We start from the raw sequence: 18,588 nt of genomic DNA on the forward strand, positions 1-18,588 counted from the left end.
CCGGCAGAGCACCCCTCTGCGGCGTGCTGCCGTGCTTGGGGTGGCGAAGTGGCTAGAGCCGCCCCTGTCAGGGGAGGTCTGATTTCATGGTCCATTGCGTATTTTTCAGGGCCATAAATTTGGTACCCATGACGCTTCCTGCATCTAGCTTTTCCTGTCACAGTCAGGAAAACCTCTTTCAGCACTGTTGCCAAGTTTCCTCTTCCCACGTATTTTGGGAAAATATGTTGCTTTCTCTCCCCACGGAGGGAGGCTCATGGTCATCACTGTGAGGAGACATAAGTCAGCTGTCCCTGGTGGTGGCTCCCAGCTGCCTCCCTATTTCTTGGGGGCTGGGAGTGTATATATCCTTAGGGGGAAGAGGCCCGCAGTGGCTGGGTCTGGCAGTGACTTTCAGCTATGTCCTTCCCCAGGGCTCTCCTGTATGACCAAGAGGATTTTGTCAATGCTCTTCTGTTCGGGGTCCTGAAGTCTGACAGGGAGGGGGTCCAGGGTATTGCCCTCCATAGTATGGTGTTGGAAGTTAAATCTGAACTTAGCAGTTAGCTTGATCAGGACTGGGAGTGCAGATACCGGATAGATGGTGAGGTCGATTGTTTCAAGTGATGGCTCCTTAGGCGCTGGCCCAGTACAGTGCCCTTGAGTAGTGGTTGCAGACCTCATCTGCAAAGGGGAAGGTCCAGATGCACTTGGCACCATCACTAGCCAAGCAGGGCAGGGGTGTGAGTTGCAGGCGGAGAATCAGTTTCCCCTGCAGCGCTTCCTTGTGCGGCAGCGCTGATTTTGAAGGGGGACGGAACCATGCTACCAGCACCATGTAGCTCCTGGCTTCCCCAAGAGGCCAACTGGGATGCGGATGAGGTTTTACCTGAGGGCTCGCTCGATGGCTATTTGCCAGAGAGGCATCCCGTTACCAAAGCACCTTGTGGTCTGCACAGCCCCGAGGCGGGCCGGAATTGCGCTTTCCCGGCGCTTTCCCGCCTGCCTTCCCCTCTCTCCGGCAGGGCAGACGCGCGGGGCGGCGGGGCCGCCGTGACTATCTCGGCGGCTCTGGGTCATGAGGGGGCAGGCGGCTGGAGAGTGATTAGGTCCGCGAGTTTCTTGCGAGGGGGCGAGAGAGCAGCCGCCCGGCCCGGGAAGGCTCGGGGCAGGTCTCCCTCTTGGTGGTCTTTGAGGCCCGCCCTGAGCGCCTCGCTGCCGCCCCCGGAGAGCGCCGTGTAGTCTCCCAACCGGCGGCCCAGAGCTCAGCGCGTGACTTGTCCGGCCGGGCACCCGCCCGCCGCCAAACCGCCAACTCCAACCGCCACTTTCAGAACCAGCTCTGGACAGTACCTCTCCCCGCCCACTTTTCCCGTTGAGTGTCTCCCGTTGGCTGGAGTACAGCGGCTAGCTGGAGCTCTGATTGGTCCAGATGTCTGCCACTCAGAGCTGTGGGGTCGTTTTGAGGTGGGGCATGGTTTCGCTCGCGGCTGAAATCTCTTTGAAACGCTTGTTTGTGGCTATTTTAAATCGGGCGTCTCGCACCTCTGTCACCCACTCATTGGCTGAACGATCAGATACGCGGCTCTTCCATTGGAGCACTTGTCCTGTCCATCATATCCCATCTTGAGGGCGGGCCTAGGGCGAGATGGGGGAGAAGAGGTGTGGTTTGAACGCGGGTGGGATTTAGACGACAGGTGGGAGGGAATGGGCGTGGCTAGAGCAGAGGCGTGGCCGGAGGGGTCGGACGGAGGCGTGGCCTTTGTTGTGGTGGGCGTGGCTAGGGGCGGGGGCGGGGCCGGGCTGGGGGAGCCGCGCCGAGATTGCCCTTGTCTCTAGAGCTCGAAGCGGCGGGCAGCGGAGCGGGCTTTCCGTGAACCGAGGCAGGCGAGCGCGGCTGGCAGCCTCCTCCGCGCCCAGCTCCAGAGCCCGGCACCACTGCACGGCGGGGACCTGCCCAGCGCCAGAGGAGGAGGGATCCGCCTCACACCCCCCGCCCCCGCGACCCCGGTCCTCCTCCTCACCCCACTGGATACAGCGAGGCAGAGGGAGACACTGCGGCGGAGGCGGCGGAGGCTCCTGCTGGGGGACAGAAGCACCCGGAGAGAGGCGGCGCAGGCTGCGGGAAGCTCTGCCTGGCGCCCACCCAGCCCGAGGGAAGTCCCCAGGATGCGGCTGAGACCCAGCGCCCTTCTGCGCTTCTACAGCCTCTGCGGGCTCCTCATACAAGGTACCGCCCCCAGCTCCGTCCCCGGGACCCCGCCGCGGGGGTGGAGGCAGCCGGGGGGACCCCCCGCCTCCGCCCCGGTCCTGCGCCCCCTCCGCCGCTCCTGGCCCCCAGCCTCCCGCACTCACTCGTGCCGCGCTGTAGGGATGCGAAGCGCCTCAGGAGCCTTAATCCGCCTTTCTCCCCCTCCCCCACCAGCCCTTCAACTCCCTGTAACCTTCCCTCTCGGTCCCCCCTCGCCCCCCGGCAAACGCGGCTCTGCAAGTGAGAGGCAGCCGCGTCCCTGCCGCGGGAGCGTGGCTCTTAGCGCTGCCTCGTTGGCATGGGCGAGAAGCAGAAGAGCGAGTCGGTGCTGGGCTCATAACGCAGCAGGCGAGAGAATTTTTTAAATTTTTTAAATAAAAACCTCGAGCAAACCCAGGTTTCCGAAACCAGTGTGGCTCTTGAGGAGCCTCCTTTAGCTGTGCCACGCATCCTGCAGCTACTTTCCAGACTCGGCTCTTTGGGGTGGGATTTCTCCCCCTCGCTTCCTTCCCCCTCTCGCCTTCACTGACAGGAGCCTTCCAAGTGAAATGTAACAACCGCTGTGTGACTGCAGTGGAGGGAAATCTGCAAAATACTGTTATCGTGCACATGAATAGTGAGTGAGGGGTGGGAAGAGAAACCCCTCCCAGCTCCGCCGATCTTGCCTTATTTTGGAGGAAGGCAAGAGGAATAGAAATGGCACTGGATGGAGAAACCGGCGGAGAGAGTTGGCTCCTGCTGTTGTGGGGAGGAGGATGTGGCCGTGGTGCTGGAAGGAGAGTAATGAGGATCTCTCTCTCCGGCTGCAGCGTGGGGGAATCTGGGTTTGGGCTAGTCACCCCCTCCCCCTCTCTCCAGCTGATTGGGGACGAGAAGTTGCCAGATACCAGAGTGCGTTGGCCTTGGCAGGATTTAAATGAGGTCAATGAGCCGTCATTCATCAACTTCTTCCCCTGCACCTTTTCTTTAGGATGGCTGCGGGGGCAGAAACATCCCTTTCTTATATATGGGGTAAGGGAGGGGAAGAACCAAATGAACTAAGTGACCTTGTGGGATTTTGTTGTTCTCCCCTCCCTTTGTCCCTGTAAAGTTTGTATTTTCAAATCTCTCTAGTGAGCATCCTTTGCAAAGTCTCCAGAGGAGGTTAAATTCCCCTCCCAGTCCCCCCTCCCCAGAAGCAGAAGTAATCTGCGGGGTAGCTGAAATAGACGGGTCTGTCTATCTCCACTGCATTCAGTAACCTGCAGGCAGCACCCACTTCACCTTCTGAGGAAGTTGCATTTTGGTGATGGTATTGAAGGGGAGGGCGATTAAATTCCTTTGGCGATTGCAAATGATGGTTGTATACTGTTGATTTTCCTTACCGATCTGTATGAGTTGCCTAGTACGTGAATGCACAAGGAGCTTCTGTGTTGATGCTATAATGCAAGATTTATTGGGGCATGTGCGGCAGACTGCACCTGGGGCTTGAGGCTCCTGTGTGCCTTTACGTTGCCCTGTGAATTGTCAATTCATTGCGATGGGAGGAGGGAGGAGGAGGGAGGGAGGATGAAGGGGGAAACCTGTCTGGACTGACTCTGTCTCTCACCAATAAAATTGGTTTTGCTGCTACCAGAGGAGGATTTGATCTTTTTCTTAAAATGCAATCAGATGCATTCGGTGCGTCACATTTTTTAAAGCAAACAGATTTTTAAAGTGGTGGCTTTCACAGTTTAGGGAGTGTGCCAGGGAAAATGCACCATTGCAAGCAACACTGGTTTTTTTTTTTTTTTAAAGTGCAAGAAGAAAGGTATAATTCAATTCTACCTGACTGAAAGCAATCAAATCAGGCCTGTCCTTGTGGGAGAGGGAAGGGTTCCCTTCTTACTGCTATCTGGCTCTCTCCCACATTTATAAAATGTCTCCATGTTTTTAACCTCACAGTTGAGATATATTTGGGGGGGCGGGGTGTCACTTTTTATTCAAATATTCATCTACCTAGCCCTTGAGTGCTGCTTCAGAAGGTGTTTTTCCTGGATGTATCTTAATATGCTTAGACATATTCCAGAAATAGGTTTTTCATTCCTAAGACTTGAGTAATTTGCACTATCCTTTGCTGCTTGTGAGTAAGACTAGAGGAGGAAATGATTGAATTTTTGCTAGTAAAAGTCTGTTCTGTACAGTGGTGGCTGAGTTTCACTGAACATTGCTTTAGTCCACCTTATGTTGGTACTTTATAAATTCTGTTTGTTTAGTTTTACCATTTATTTTGACACAGCTAGCAGGCATAGTTAAATATATTTGACATACTTATTGTTGGCAGCTTTATAGTTGTATGTAAAAGTAGCCTGTTCCTGTTGGCTTGCGTTGCTCCCCAAAGCTGTGTTAAGAGATTCAATGGATTTGTTAAAGTTTTCTCCTCTTGGGCCTTAGGATATCAGTTTTTCGCTAGTTCATTAGATGAATAAAAACTGTTCTGTAGATTTTAAACATTTCTGACTTCTGATTGTGAGGACTTCATGTCAATGAAACTTAAGCTAATTAAGCTTAAAAGACTGTGCCAGGCAGTCAAGCTGATGTTTCCTATATGGGAGTAACGCAGTGCCCAAAAAGCCAGTCAGGAGCCTCACTTTCAAAAGTAGTCCTGGGTACTGTGAAGCACTGGAAATATGAAGATGAGAACATGTAATAGTTTTTCAGCTAGTGCATGGAATAACATTAATAGCAAGCACTCCATTAATTTTTTTTGTTTGTTCTTTTCTGAAAGTCCGCTAATAACTGCTTGCTGTGGGAGGGTAGAAATGGTGGTGGGAGAGGGAGTAATAATATGCTGAGGTTAGAAGCAGTTTGTCAGATGAGTTCAGATGAAGGTTTCTAACCATTAGAGGAATGAAGTTCTGGAACAGCCTTCCAAGGGGAGCAGTTGGGGCAAAAGACATATCTGGCTTCAAGCTTGATAAGTTTATGGAGGGGATGGTAGATGGGGATGGCCTAATTTTGGCAATTAATTGATCTTGACTATTAGTGGTAAATATGCCCAATGGCCTGTGATGGGATGTTAGATGGGGTGGGATCCAAGTTATTACAGAGAATTCTTTCCTGAGCGTCTTGCCCACATGCTCAGGGTTTAGCTGATCGCCATATTTGGGGTGAGGACGGAATTTTCCCCCAGGGCAGACTGGCAGAGGCCCTGGGGGGTTTTCGCCTTCCTCTGCAGTGTAGGGCACGGGTCACTTGCTGGAGGATTAAACCATGATTTGAGGACTTTAATAGCTCAGACATAGGTTAGGGGTTTGATACAGGAGTAAGTGGGTGAGATTCTGTGGCCTGTGTTGTGCAGGAGGTCAGACTAGACTATCATAATGGTCCCATCTGACCTTATAGTCTATGATTCAGAGATGAGAAACTTGAAGTTAGTCTGTTCTTCCCTCTCTAATGGCTGATGCAGAAACAGTAACTTCTATAGTCTAGAAATCCTTAAAAAAAAAAAAAGCAATCATAGTAGTTATGTAGTGATTGCACTATGCCCCAGAGGACTAAATTGTTCAGTTGGTTCACAATACTTGTCACACTCACCTACCTTTTTGCTTTAATTCTTCCACTAAATGAGTTTAGTAATATTATCCCCCCAAATGTAAAAAGTTTCCAGTGTGCATTTAAAACAACTTGGGAGTTCAGATGATGCACCCTTTTTTATTTTACTTGACAAGCAAACAGTATATTGTAAACACTTCATGTGTGAAGCTATAATACTAAAGATGGGTTTTACTGTACTCTTTGTGTAAAGACGTGGGTTAGGATTATCCCAGAATGTAGCTACTATAGCCCCCTGCTGTGTGATAATGCAAATGGCATCTAATGCCTTAATGTGCTCGGCTTCTGAGAAAACACTGGATAGCATTGTATGTGATACTGAAAAAGCACTTTGAATACATCAGTGCTAACACTGGGCAAATGTTTTCAGGGAAGTGTCTATAGACACTCAAAAACAATACTGAATTGCTGTAACTTAAATGACAGTGGATAGACTACTAACAAGCTTTTTTTGTCTGAAGTTGTGATAATTGATACATCTTATCATTGAAACTGATAGAAAACAGGTTGCTGATAAGAACATCTTTATCATGAACCCAGATATCTTTATAAAAAAGATACACATCAGCTCCCATATTGATTGACATAACATGATGCTGTGGAAATAGTTATGCTACACTATTTAGTTGGGTAGGTAAAAAATTTTTTTAATTCATTGTGAGTTTTTTGATGTGAAGTTACTATATAGCTGTATATTATGCATAAAGCTCATTCAGCTAAGTTTAAATTATGGATTACTATTGAATTAGGCAAATCTACAGTATTTAGATATATAATGTAAGGAACATTCTTACATATTTCCTTGCCACTACTATCGATCACACAAAGATATAAAATGGTTGTCTAAGCGCAAGCGTATTAGTTCAGCGCAAATTAGATTGTTTGACTTGTAGAAACTATTACAAAGTCTGTTTTGGCGCACAGAGAAACAAGGTAACAGATTATGGGTTTTTGTTTGTTTGATGATGATTCTTTGTCAGCTCATGTGTGAAGTATTTAAATCAATAAACATGAGGTAGAGCTTGTTTATGAATTTGAGTAGTTTAACCGAAGTTTCATTGGCTCTTAAGCAGTACACACTGATGCTTCATATGTACATGTAAAATACTCTTAGACCACATCTCATGAAGTTAAATATAATCAGTTATAATCAGTATTACTGAATAATTGCAGAATATGACTAAGTACTTAATTGGGGAAATACCCATTGATTGTATCTTGGTGAGTAAGGACTCCTGGATTAGGTGCTCAAGAAAGAGTTCAGTGACTTACACCCTATTAAAATTCTTGCTTGTTATCTTTTATTCTAAAAAAACCTTAAGTGGTTATCAAGTTCTTAATGTCACTTTAACATTGTATAACAATATACAATTGCTAACACCACATTAAATAGTGGACCCTCTTTTTCAGCTTGTCATAAAGCAAGTGTCCTCACAGTGCAGGAAGCCTTGATCAAGAGACACTGGCTATACATTGTAACATACTAATAGTTCCTGAATTAAAGTACATCAACTTTTTTTTTTTGTAATGGGGGGGTTTGAGGTTTTTTTGGCATGTACAAGATGGAGAACTTAAGTCCGTTAGTTTCCCTTTCAGCTTTTGATTTTTTGCCATTGCAGTGTTTGCATTTTTTATTCTTACCTGATATTGGATTAAATTCACTGCTGTTAAAGGGATAGGCAACAGCCTTTACTTTGGTAGTTGCATTTGTTTGTTCAAGAGATACGTAGTAATATTAAAGATAAATTCAATGTGTTCTGAGTTTTTTCTAAATGTTTCTGCATTTGAAATGCAAAAACAAGTCATTTTTATGCACAGTTGCTGGAAACCTTCTGAGCGATGTCAGCTAGTGACTAATAGAATAGCTATATAGCTAAGAATGTGGCGGCCTACCTTCTAACAGAAAAGCTTAGGCCCTCTTTAAGACTATAGAACTAACTGGTAGTAACTCTCTGCATAAGAGTTCTAATACAAATCTTAAAAACTTGACTTCTTAATGGTTTACAATTCAGAACAATTCTTAGTCTTAGTTGAACTGAGACTAAATTCTGGTTATAAGATACAGTCAAACCTCGCAATAATGTGCCCCGCCATAACGCGAAATTGCATATAACGCGATCATAAGTTGGCTCCCCTTTAAGGCCTAATACCAGTGGTCCCCAACACCATGGCGCCCACCGGGACATTGATGTGCCCGCGCCTAGTGCCCAGCAGGGAAGAGAAGCTGCAGTCTCGCATCTGCTGGGGACAGAGAACTCTGAGGCTGCGGGCACTGGTGCTCTCTGTCCCTGACAAGTGCAGGGCCACAGCTTCTCTCCGGCTTCAAGAGAAACTGCGGCCCTGCACCTGCCAGGGACAGAAAACTCTGAGGCTGCGGGTGCTGGGGCTCTCTGTCCCTGGCAGGTGCGGGGCCGCGGCTCCTCTTGAAGCCGGAGAGAAGTTGCAGCCCTGTGGCTGCCGGGGACAGAGCACTGGCATCCGCAGCCTCGGAGTTCTCTGTCCCTAGCAGCACGGGGCTGCAGATTCTCTCCCCTGCTGGGCACTAGGCACTAGGGACGCTAGGTGGCACACATCAATGCACCGGGTTGGGGACCACTGACTTAAACTGACCGCTTGAAACCCTGCTATACCGCGACCCCGCATTTAGCGTGATGGAATTTTTTGGACCCCCAAACATCAGTTATAGTGGGGTTTCTCTGTACCACTTAGAATGACTAAAGAGCCTGAGAAAGCTGGAGTATAGTGCCACCAACCTGTCTTGCAGGCATAATTAAAAAAAAAAAATCCAAACCAGTGCAGTTGGAGATACATGGCACTGTTATGTAACATTTGTAATGAATAAACTGCATAAACTTGCAGGACTTCAGTGTACACATTCCTTGTCCTTGAGAGGGTTTTACTGTACGCCTAAAAGTACATAATCAATTTTTTTAAAATTCCATGTCTCTGTAGAATATGCATTTTAAAACCATGGAATAGCCATACAGAGGTTCTTGATGATATCCTTTTTTGTCAACTTTAATCATTCTTAGCCTATTTTAACATAAATAGATTGTTCTATATAGTCTGAATGTATGTAGTCTTCATTTTAATCTGCAGTAGGCCAAGTGCAGGTCTCGACAACAGGGTTAAATTGACCTAAGTTATTCGTATAGCTGGAGTCAACTTAGCTTACGTTAACTTTTATTGCGGTGTCTATACCATGCTGGGTTTCTCCCGTCAACTTACCTTATGCTTCTTATTCTGGTGGAGTACCGGATTGATGGCAGAGCAGTTGGTGGTCGATTTAGCCTGTCTTCACTAGACCTGCTAAATCGACCCCCACTGGATCAGTCGCTGAAGCGTTGATCCGTGGTAATTTTAGACACACTCTTAGAGTAGGGCAGTACTGAGATGAAGTGCTCTGATGGGAATTTTTTTATCTGGGGAAATATGCAGGGGTGGGGGGAGAGTACAAAGTCTAGTAATTAACAAATTGGTAATGAAGATGACATGAAACAGAAGCCTAGCCTGTTCAGGAAATCAGTTACATTATCTCTTGCAGTTCCTAGTGTCTCCAGTGTTTAAAATATAATCTTCCGATCTTCTTCTTAAATAAGATGGAGAATCCAAGATCCGGAATTAATATGAAACTTCTTACTGTAGGCTGTAATGACTATGCTAAACTGAGGTGAACCTCTAGCAACCTAGCTCTGAAAACTCCTTGTTCCTTTTTCTGCTGTTCATACCCACAACTGTCCCACCCCAGAATCTCATGCCATCCTTCATATTGGGGCACAGGGAACTTGATAATACTGCACATGTTTCTGGTCCAAAGATGTGTTCTGCATCTCACTGAAGAGGGTAACTGAGAGGAGGTGTACTTTCTTTTCCTCTAGCCAGGTAGCAAATATTGCTTTCATATGATCTCAAACCCTTGCTGGTTTAAGAACCAGTAATAAGAAGGCTAGGAAGCAGTCATGGCTTTCACACTCTAAAAAGAAGCACATCACTGCTAATATAACTTTACTTGAGCATGAGAGATAATTTTTCCAATCCTGAAGGTTGAGTATTAGATGTAATTTTTTCCCTGCTTGCCCTGAACTACTGAGGAGTGTTAAGCTGTTCCTGGGTTTCCTTCCAGTGGTGGCTATGCTTCAGTGTCAGAAGAAATGGTCCCTATGCAAAGTTTGCATAGCAGTGTGGATTTGTAAAGTGGTTTCAGATATGAAAAGTACCATATGCAAAACTTGTCGCTGTGTACAGCAGTGTCTTAATCTTGTTTACCATAGCTAAGCTTGTTTTATTTAATTCTTTATACTCTGCCACTAATTCGTACGGTCAAATAGGCTTTGAAATATAATGTATATGGCCTTATGCTGGTTAATAGTCCTCTCTACATCCTTGAAAGAGTAGTACAAATAGGAATTCCTTTTGCTCTTGTGCATTTATAGTCACTGTAAATTGGCTTGGCAGACTGCAGTTGATACGACCCATCAAAATTATTAAGTATTTAAGGAGTTTTTGTTGTCAGTTTGACTTTAGTTGCAGGAAATTGTGGAGGGGGCAGACAGTATATAACAATTTAAGGCTATTCACTTTGTTTATTTTGAGTTCTCAAGCAGCATTTTTCTTTGCTTATCTGAATTTTCTATTAACAGCAAAAATACTCAGTCATTTTGTGTGTATGGTGGAATTGATTATCAGCGTTTAAGGACAAAAATGTAATCCTTACTGATAAGCAGTTCAGTGGCTTATGTTGGGTGTTCCTCCCCTTTTTTGGGGGGGAGGGGAAGGCGGAGGAAGGCCAAGAAAAAATGAGGCCAGATTCCTATGACAAAGTGTAAATATCTAGGTTAAATCTGAAATATAGCTAAATATTATGCTTATTGAATAAATGTTTATAGTAATTTCTTTTGCTAATCTTAATTAAAATGAAAGCTCACTATACAAAACAACTGATCAATGTCTACATAAAATAATCTTTATTATGGATATCAGTGTGGGTTCATAATGCATTACACTATGCATTTCCATCTTTCTTCACTTTGCAGAAGTGTCAGGCAACAAACCAGCACAGACAGTTCTTTGATCCAGCTGTGCTGGCAAGCCTTAACTCTCCTTCTGCTTAGTGAAGCTCTACCTAGACAGCTCCAAAAAATTTGGCCGATTGACAGTTCTGAGGAAAATTTAAGGCCAAATCACTTCACAGTAGCAGTTACAGTAGACACTTCGGTATAAATATCTGAACAAATGGAAAATACCACACTGACCTACATGTGCTGGATTATCTGTGACTTGACCTGCTTTCATTCCTACCATGCTAAAAAGTAGGGGGCTGCTCTGATTAGACCCTAACAAGGGGAAAAAACAGCTAGTTGAAGCAGAAGCCATTAGTTTTCAGAATTATGTAGGATTTATGAGCACTATCCTCTTTATTCCAGAACAACTCCAGCTGTATAAGTTTGTCAGTTCAGTTTTGTAATTGTTTGACCATTTGGATTATCAGTTGAACACTGATGTGTAATAGAACCTTCAGAAGTAGCACAGATGAATATTAAAAAACCCAAGAGAAACTGCAATCAACAAAATATTACTAACAAGGGGAAGTTCAAAAGCATTAGTTAAGTTGGATCTTTGTAGTAGTTAAAACTAGGTTATTCAGGATCCTTTGCACCACTATTTCTAGTGTCCCCCGCCGTGATGGTTTTCTCTCTTACCCTCCATATCAGCATTAAATATATTAGCCAAAAGCATGTTATAAATTTGCCTGCTCTTACCTTCCTGTCCAAAATATGCAGATTGTAATCTATGGTAGCCTGTTTTTTTTTAATTTTTATATACATTAAAAAAAAAAGTTGAGCTTTTAGTTGCAGGAGTCAGATAAATAGCTGCATGGCTTCCCTGCTGCTTGGTGCATCTATGATACACTTTCTGACATGCATCCACTAGTAGAAGAGGAAAAGAAATCACTGGCTTTTGTACCTTCTAAAGAAGTAAATATACTGTTCAATTGTGTCTACCACTGTCTTGTATCATATCGTGACGGGGTCAGCTGTGCTGGAAAAACTTACTTTATGGTTCAAAATATAAAGAGATAAATACAGTACTGCATCTGTTAGCAAAATGAGAAACATTAAAGGCACTGACTAGAGAGATTCACTGTGAACAGTTTACTAATCAAGGATTAAACACTATATCTAAATCTGCAACAAAGGCTATAAAAAGACTATAATTTACAGTGGTTCTTCCCTCAGCTTGGGCCTTTCGTTAGCATCTAAAATCATTGCAACTAGAAATTAAAGAAATTCTGTCTTTAGGATGATTGGGGAATGTTCAGCATTCAGATGTTACCTCAGTAGTTGACTAAAAATGGAACTGAAAGTGTACTAGAATAAGCATAACATTCCAGTTCCCCTCTGAAAGCTTTAAAAAATCTTGTTAAACACACAGATAAAATGTAGGCATAGCTAATAATTAGGGCTGTCAAGCAATTAAAAATAATCGTGATTAAGCATGCGATAAAATAATAATAGAATAACATTTATTGAAATATTTTTGGATGTTTCTACATTTTCAAATATATGGATTTCAATTACAACACCGAATACCGAATACAAAGCGTAGAGGGCTCACTTTATATTTTTGATTACAAATATTTGCACTGTAAAAAACCAAAAAACCAAAAATAAATGTATGAACACATAGTAAGTTCTGTAGTGCAATCTCTTTATCATGAAAATGCAACTGACTAATGGGGATTTTTTGTTACATAACTGCACTCAAACAAATCAATGAAAAACTTTAGAGCCTACAAGTCTACTCAGTCTTATTTCTTGTACAGCCAGTCGCTCAGACTAACAAGTTTGTTTACATTTGCAGGAGATGATGCAGCCTGCTTCTTGTTCACAATGTCACCTGAAAGTAAGAATAGGCATTCAAATGGCACTGTTGCAAAGAGCACTGCAAGATATTTACATGCCAGATGTGTTGAAGATTCATATGTCCCTCCAAGCTTCATCCACCATTTCAGAGGACATGCTTCCATGCTGATGCTCATTTTAAAAAAAGCGTTCATTAAATGTGTGACCGAACTCCTTAAGGGAGAATTGTATGTCTCTGGCTCTGTTTTACCCATATTCTGCAATATATTTCATGTTATAGTAGTCTCAGATGACTCAGCACATGTTTTTCATTCTATGAACACTTTCACAGCAGATTTGACAAAATGCAAAGCAGGTACTAATGTGAGATTTCTAAAGATAGCTACAGCACTCAATCCAAGGTTTAAGAATCTGAAGTGCCTTCCAAAATCTGAGAGGGATGAGCTGTGGAGCATGCTTTCAGAAGTCTAAAAAGAGCAACGCTCTGATGCAGAAACTATAGAATTTGAACCACCAAAAAAGAAAATCAGCCTTCTGCTGGTGGCATATGACTCAGATTATGAAAACGAACATATGTTGGTCTGCATCGCTTTGGATAGGTATCGAACAGAACCTGTCATCAGCATGGATGCATGTCCTCTGAGTGATTGGCTGTACAAGAAATAGGACTGAGTGGACTCTTAGGCTCTAAAGTTTTTGCATTGATTTGTTTGAGTGCAGTTATGTAACAAACAAATCCCCATTAGTCAGTTGCATTTTCATGATAGAGATTGCACTACAGTAATTGTATGAGGTGAACTGAAAAAATACTATTTCTTACCATTTGTATAGTGCAAATAATATAAAGTAAGCAGTTTTACTTTGATTTCAGTTACAATATATTTGAAAATGTAGAAAAAAATCCAAAATTTTTAATAAATTTCACATGGTATTCTATCGATTTAAAACTGCAGTTAAGTAAAAAAAAATAATTGCGTGAGTTAACTGCGATTAATTGACCTCCATAATAATAATATACCAAATATGCTGGCCTGGTGGCAGCTGCTTCACTGTATTGTATGGACCAGCAGGGGCTGGGAATAATGCTGAACAGTCTATGACCTCCATTCCTGTGAATGTCAGAGCACTTCATCTCAACTCTCCAACTAAATGATACCTCCAGGATCAAAATGGAATGGCTTTCCCCTTCAGTCCAAACAAGAAAGTAGTGTCAAGGTGGGATCTTGAACGTGTAATATATGAAAATCCATTTTTCCCCACAACTTGCATAATAATGTGGAGAACCACTAGCAGACAACCTATTTTGGTTGATCTTAAAATTAGAAGAAGGGGTCTGCTTTGATACTTCTCCCCTGCTTCCATTGAGTATAAGTGGAACCTCCCCACTACCATATCTTTGCAGGCTACACACTCACTTTATTCTTTTAACTAATAAAATTAAAGCCTGGAATCTGACACCTGACTCAAATCTTAATTTGTCAAGTCAGAATTGACATACCAAACTTATTATAAAAGGAAATGAGAACTAGTACAGTCTGCAATATTTTTACCATTGTTCAGATTTAAATTAACTTATACAAATTGTAGGCCAACAGATGCCCAAGAGGTGTCAACATCAAAGTTTTCTATGTTATATGACATATCTTCACAATGGCATGGGTGTTAGATTTAAATCAGTGACTCAATATCACTGATTTAATTATTTAAATAAGGAAACCTTGATTTAAGTGATCAGTTTTTTCATTTTTATTTGTAATTTATCTAAACATTTTTGGTTCTCAGTGATTCGTAGCCATTTAAAAAAACTTGTGTAAAGTCTATATTTATTTGCCAAACTTGGTGCTGCTTATGCTAATATGTATGATTCACCATAACTAGCTATTCACTATTTAAGCAATTATATTTAAGCAGATTCTTAATAAAAAATGTAAACATTAATATAAAATGGTGAATACATTTATTTGACTTTTAATTCATGATTTGTGCTAAGCTCGAATAGGATAGAAATTCAGATTCAAGTAAATGCAGAATTGTATGTTTAATGTGCTAGAAATAACTTTGGAAAAAAAAGTTATCAAAACATGCTTTGCATATGAAAGGAATAATTCACTATAGATAGTGAATTGGACTCAGTGACTGAAATTTATGTTCTGTAGGAGTTCAGAAGCAGTAGATCTTACCTTCTCATATCTAAATTTTATTTGTAGCTTGGAAGAGGAAAGAAAGTCTTCCTGCTCTTAGAACTCCTGTTTAGTATCTCAGCTTTGAATTAACCAGTCATTTGAACGGAACTAGTTGAATAAACTGAAGAGAAGATTTTTCTCTGCACCTGCAGAAGAGGCTACTGCTGTCAAAAGCTGGTTAAGCACTTCAACAAACTCCAGTGACCCCAAATAAAACTGGGTGCTCAGCATAGCCCCAGGCATCATGAGGTCTTGCTGTGATCATTGAAAAATAGGGTTTGCGGTGCTAACAAAATAATCTATCACCCCATTACTGTCCTTCCTGAAGGAACCAGTCTCCAGGGTAGTCTAGGAAACACTTGGAGGACATGGATATGACATTCCAATAAAGTGATTGGCACAGGCAGTGTTCTTTTCAAAACAAAGCATCTCTTTAGTTTAACTAATAATGTCTACTACAATCTAATCCAAACCCATGAATTAGATATGTCCCTTGTTGCAAGTTAAGGAGCATTCAGACCACAATACAGTAAAAGCTATTTTATCTAGCACTTCAACAACCAGAAAGCTCTATAAACCAGCATTTCTGATTTTCATTGAAATCTGGTTTATAGTCTGGTCGGCATGAGGTCAGCAGAGAGTTGGGACATAGGAGGAGGTGTGGAGCACATGCTCTGGTGCGGGGGAGAGATTGGGCATGGGAGGCGGGGGGGCTTGGGGCACAGGGTGTGTGGGGTGCTGGATCCAGGGGGCACTCACTTCAGTCAGCAGCCTGTCCCAGCTGTTCTTAAGCAGGTGTGCTGCAGGTGGCTCTGCACACTGCTTCTGTCCCTGCCCAAACACTAGCTCCACAACTCCCATTTGGCTGGGAATCATGGTTAATGGGAACTGCGGGGATAGCACTTGCAAGCAGAGGCAGCGAGCAGGACCACCTGCCACACCTCCACTTAGAAGCAGCCGGGACAGATCACAGCTTGTGGGGAGCTTCCTGAGGTGAGTGCCCCCAGGATCTGGCACCCCACACACCCTCCCGTGCCCAGCATGCAGCCCCATGCCCTCTCCAACCCCCCCTCTCATAGTTAACTGGCATTTTTCATTTACCAGCACCCTCCATTCCCCCCAACATGATGTTACTGTAGCATATTTTGAGTGATTCTAAATGATGCATTCTGCCACAGATGGCTAGTCTGTGACAGATTGCTGACAGATTTTAACTTAAATATAAGTTGTTTTTTTTAATTATTTTTTTTAACTTAGGGAAATAACAATTAACACACACCTCAAGCATAAACATACTAATACTATCCCACACTATAATTATGCTATACTATAATTTAAAATGAGCAGGCTTACATTATTTTTGATTCTGCTGCATTTTCTGTTGGTGCTGGCTGGTTGCTTGCCTGCTGCTGCTCTGGTCAGTCACCTTGGTTCCATGGCAGGTCTCTTCAGCACTCTCTCTCTCTCTTTCTCTCCCCCACATTCCTCCCCCAGGAGCAATTCTTGCTGGCTCCCAACTGATTAACTGCCTATTACCAGCCTGCCTTTTATACAGTCTTGGGCATGCCCCGAGCATGTTCAGACATGCTCAGACTTGATCAATACGAATAACCTTACACATGCTCATACCTGTTTACCTCATCTGTTCTTACTGCCCAGGCTCTAGATCTGGGCTACTTCATTGCCATACATCTTATGCACTGATCTGGTCATGTGACCTACAGCATCCAATGGCAAGTGACCTGTGATTTCTCAGTGCTCATTCAAGAGGGAAGACAGGGACACAAAATGAAGATTAGGAATACGAATGGAGTCCAGGGAATTTCTTCAGTATCACAGCATACTAGATCAAAGACCCAAATGGTTACAAGTCCAAAGCAAACCAACTACATTGCTTTCTTGTCCTGGCAAGTGAGGGCCATCAGTCATGATGTCCTGACTTTTGCCATTCAGGTAGCAAGAACAGCTGGGGCAGGCTCTGTGGTCTGTCCATCTTGCAGCTGGGAGGGGAGGGAGCAGACTAACTTGGAACTTTGTCCCCTTGCAACCTTTGAACCACCAGAAGGGAGGCGAGGGACATGATCGAGTTTGTTTCCCCTCCCCAACTGAAATTCACATGTCCCCTATTGCTCCTAAACCAACTAGTTGTCCATCCTGTTTAGGAAGATGGGCATTGGGCTGGCTACTTTTGTAGCCAGCAAAGTCTCCCCTTGACTTTTGTAGGACAAAATCAGGCCAAGTAGGAAGGAATAAGGTTGAAGGCATAAAATATTTAAGCTGCTCAGCCACTGCAAAGCACACAGTTAAATTAAAAAGCATTTTTGGCATAAGTTTTGTCACAATATATTGTGTTCAATGTTTGATCTCCTGGACTAAAATTTGATAAAAATCTTAGAGAGAATGTCATATTGGTATCTTGAGAACTAATTCAGTATGCATCTGAAACATCTTTAAATAGAGGTAATTGTAATACCATCTCCTGAGATTACATTAGAGTGTTATCTTGGTCTCAACAATACTTTCCCTTTTAGGCTTTATTAAAATAAAATAGTATTTTTGTGAAGTATACTCCTTGGTGTGTATAATACAGCTTAATGACAGATGTCAAGTATATTGCATTTTTTTGACAGTGAAGCCCAAGATTTTTTCCCCCAACAATTAATGCCTTGAACTTACACTCCTTTTGGGGGTCTGTATAGATTTAAGAAGCAGTTGCTACTGCAAGATGTAAGCCAGAGGTCAGTAACCTTCAGCACATGGCCCATCAGGGTAATCCACTGGAGGGCTGAGAGACATTTTGTTTACGTTGACTGTCTGCAGGCATGTCACAGTCCCCCTGCAGCGCCCCATGGCTGCTTAGTGAAGTTTCTGGCCAATGGGAGCTGTGGGAAGCAGCGGGCAGCACGTCCCTGCAGCCCGTGGCTTCCTGCAGCTCCCATTGGCCGGGAATGGTGAACCGCAAAAGGGAGCTGCAGGGGGGCTGTGCCTGCAGACGGTCAGTGTAAACAAAATGTCTCACGGCCCACCAGCGGATTACCCTGATGGACCATGTACTGAAGGTTGCTGACTCCTGGTGTAAACTTTTGTAGTTGTCCTGTTTACCTATTATTGTCTGTAAATATGAGGGGAATAATTGACATGAAAATGATTGAACTTCCATTTTCTGTGTTTTTGGTTCTCTGCTTTTTAATTATTATTCAAACCTGACGCCTTAATCCTACTGTGAGGAGGGGAAATTGGCAATATGATCACACAATAGTAAAGAAATAGGGAGTGCATGCAGAAAAAGTTGTATTCATTGAAGTGTCTTTTAACTGTTCTCCTGAGGCTTTTATGACCACCTGCTTGTTATGAACATCTAAAATAATTTTGGGACACATGTGAGAACCTAATATCTCAAGCTAATCTCCTAGGTATCCTAGTCACAGTGGGAGACAGTGAAATGTGTGATTCTTTTTATATTGAAGACAACTTCTCTAACAGTGCAACTTACAGGAAAAAAGCAAGATTCTTTGTAATAAAGATAAATGAAATCTATGCAGTCATAGGCTATATTTGCACCATACCAATTGTATCTTCAGAATATAGAGTTTAAGGCTTATTTTAATAAACATGTTCATATTTTGGTAAAGTGTTCTAAATCATCTGCTTCCAAAACACCAGGAAACCCATTACTCTAGTTTGCAGCAGAAGAGGTGGTTGATCTTTCATGTTGAATAAAATCTAGAAGTTACATAGA

General features: G+C 43.2%; 1 protein-coding gene across 3 annotated transcripts in view; it reads left to right on the forward strand.

Moving 5' to 3' along the window:
- The first annotated feature begins 1,807 nt into the window (after positions 1 to 1,807).
- Positions 1,808 to 18,588, forward strand: part of CADM2 (cell adhesion molecule 2) — a 1,079,986-nt gene continuing 1,063,205 nt past the window's right edge. For 2 of the 3 annotated variants that reach the window (XM_030580418.1, XM_030580428.1), the window contains exon 1: positions 1,809 to 2,209. In XM_030580418.1, the coding sequence (XP_030436278.1) occupies positions 2,149 to 2,209 (61 nt within the window). In that variant the 5' untranslated portion in view covers positions 1,809 to 2,148. Of the gene's footprint in view, positions 2,210 to 18,588 lie in introns of all 3 variants that reach the window. The other variant, XM_030580438.1, reaches the window with a different exon arrangement.

The sequence above is a fragment of the Gopherus evgoodei genome, chromosome 1, assembly GCF_007399415.2.
Source record: "Gopherus evgoodei ecotype Sinaloan lineage chromosome 1, rGopEvg1_v1.p, whole genome shotgun sequence".
NCBI lineage: Eukaryota > Metazoa > Chordata > Testudines > Testudinidae > Gopherus > Gopherus evgoodei.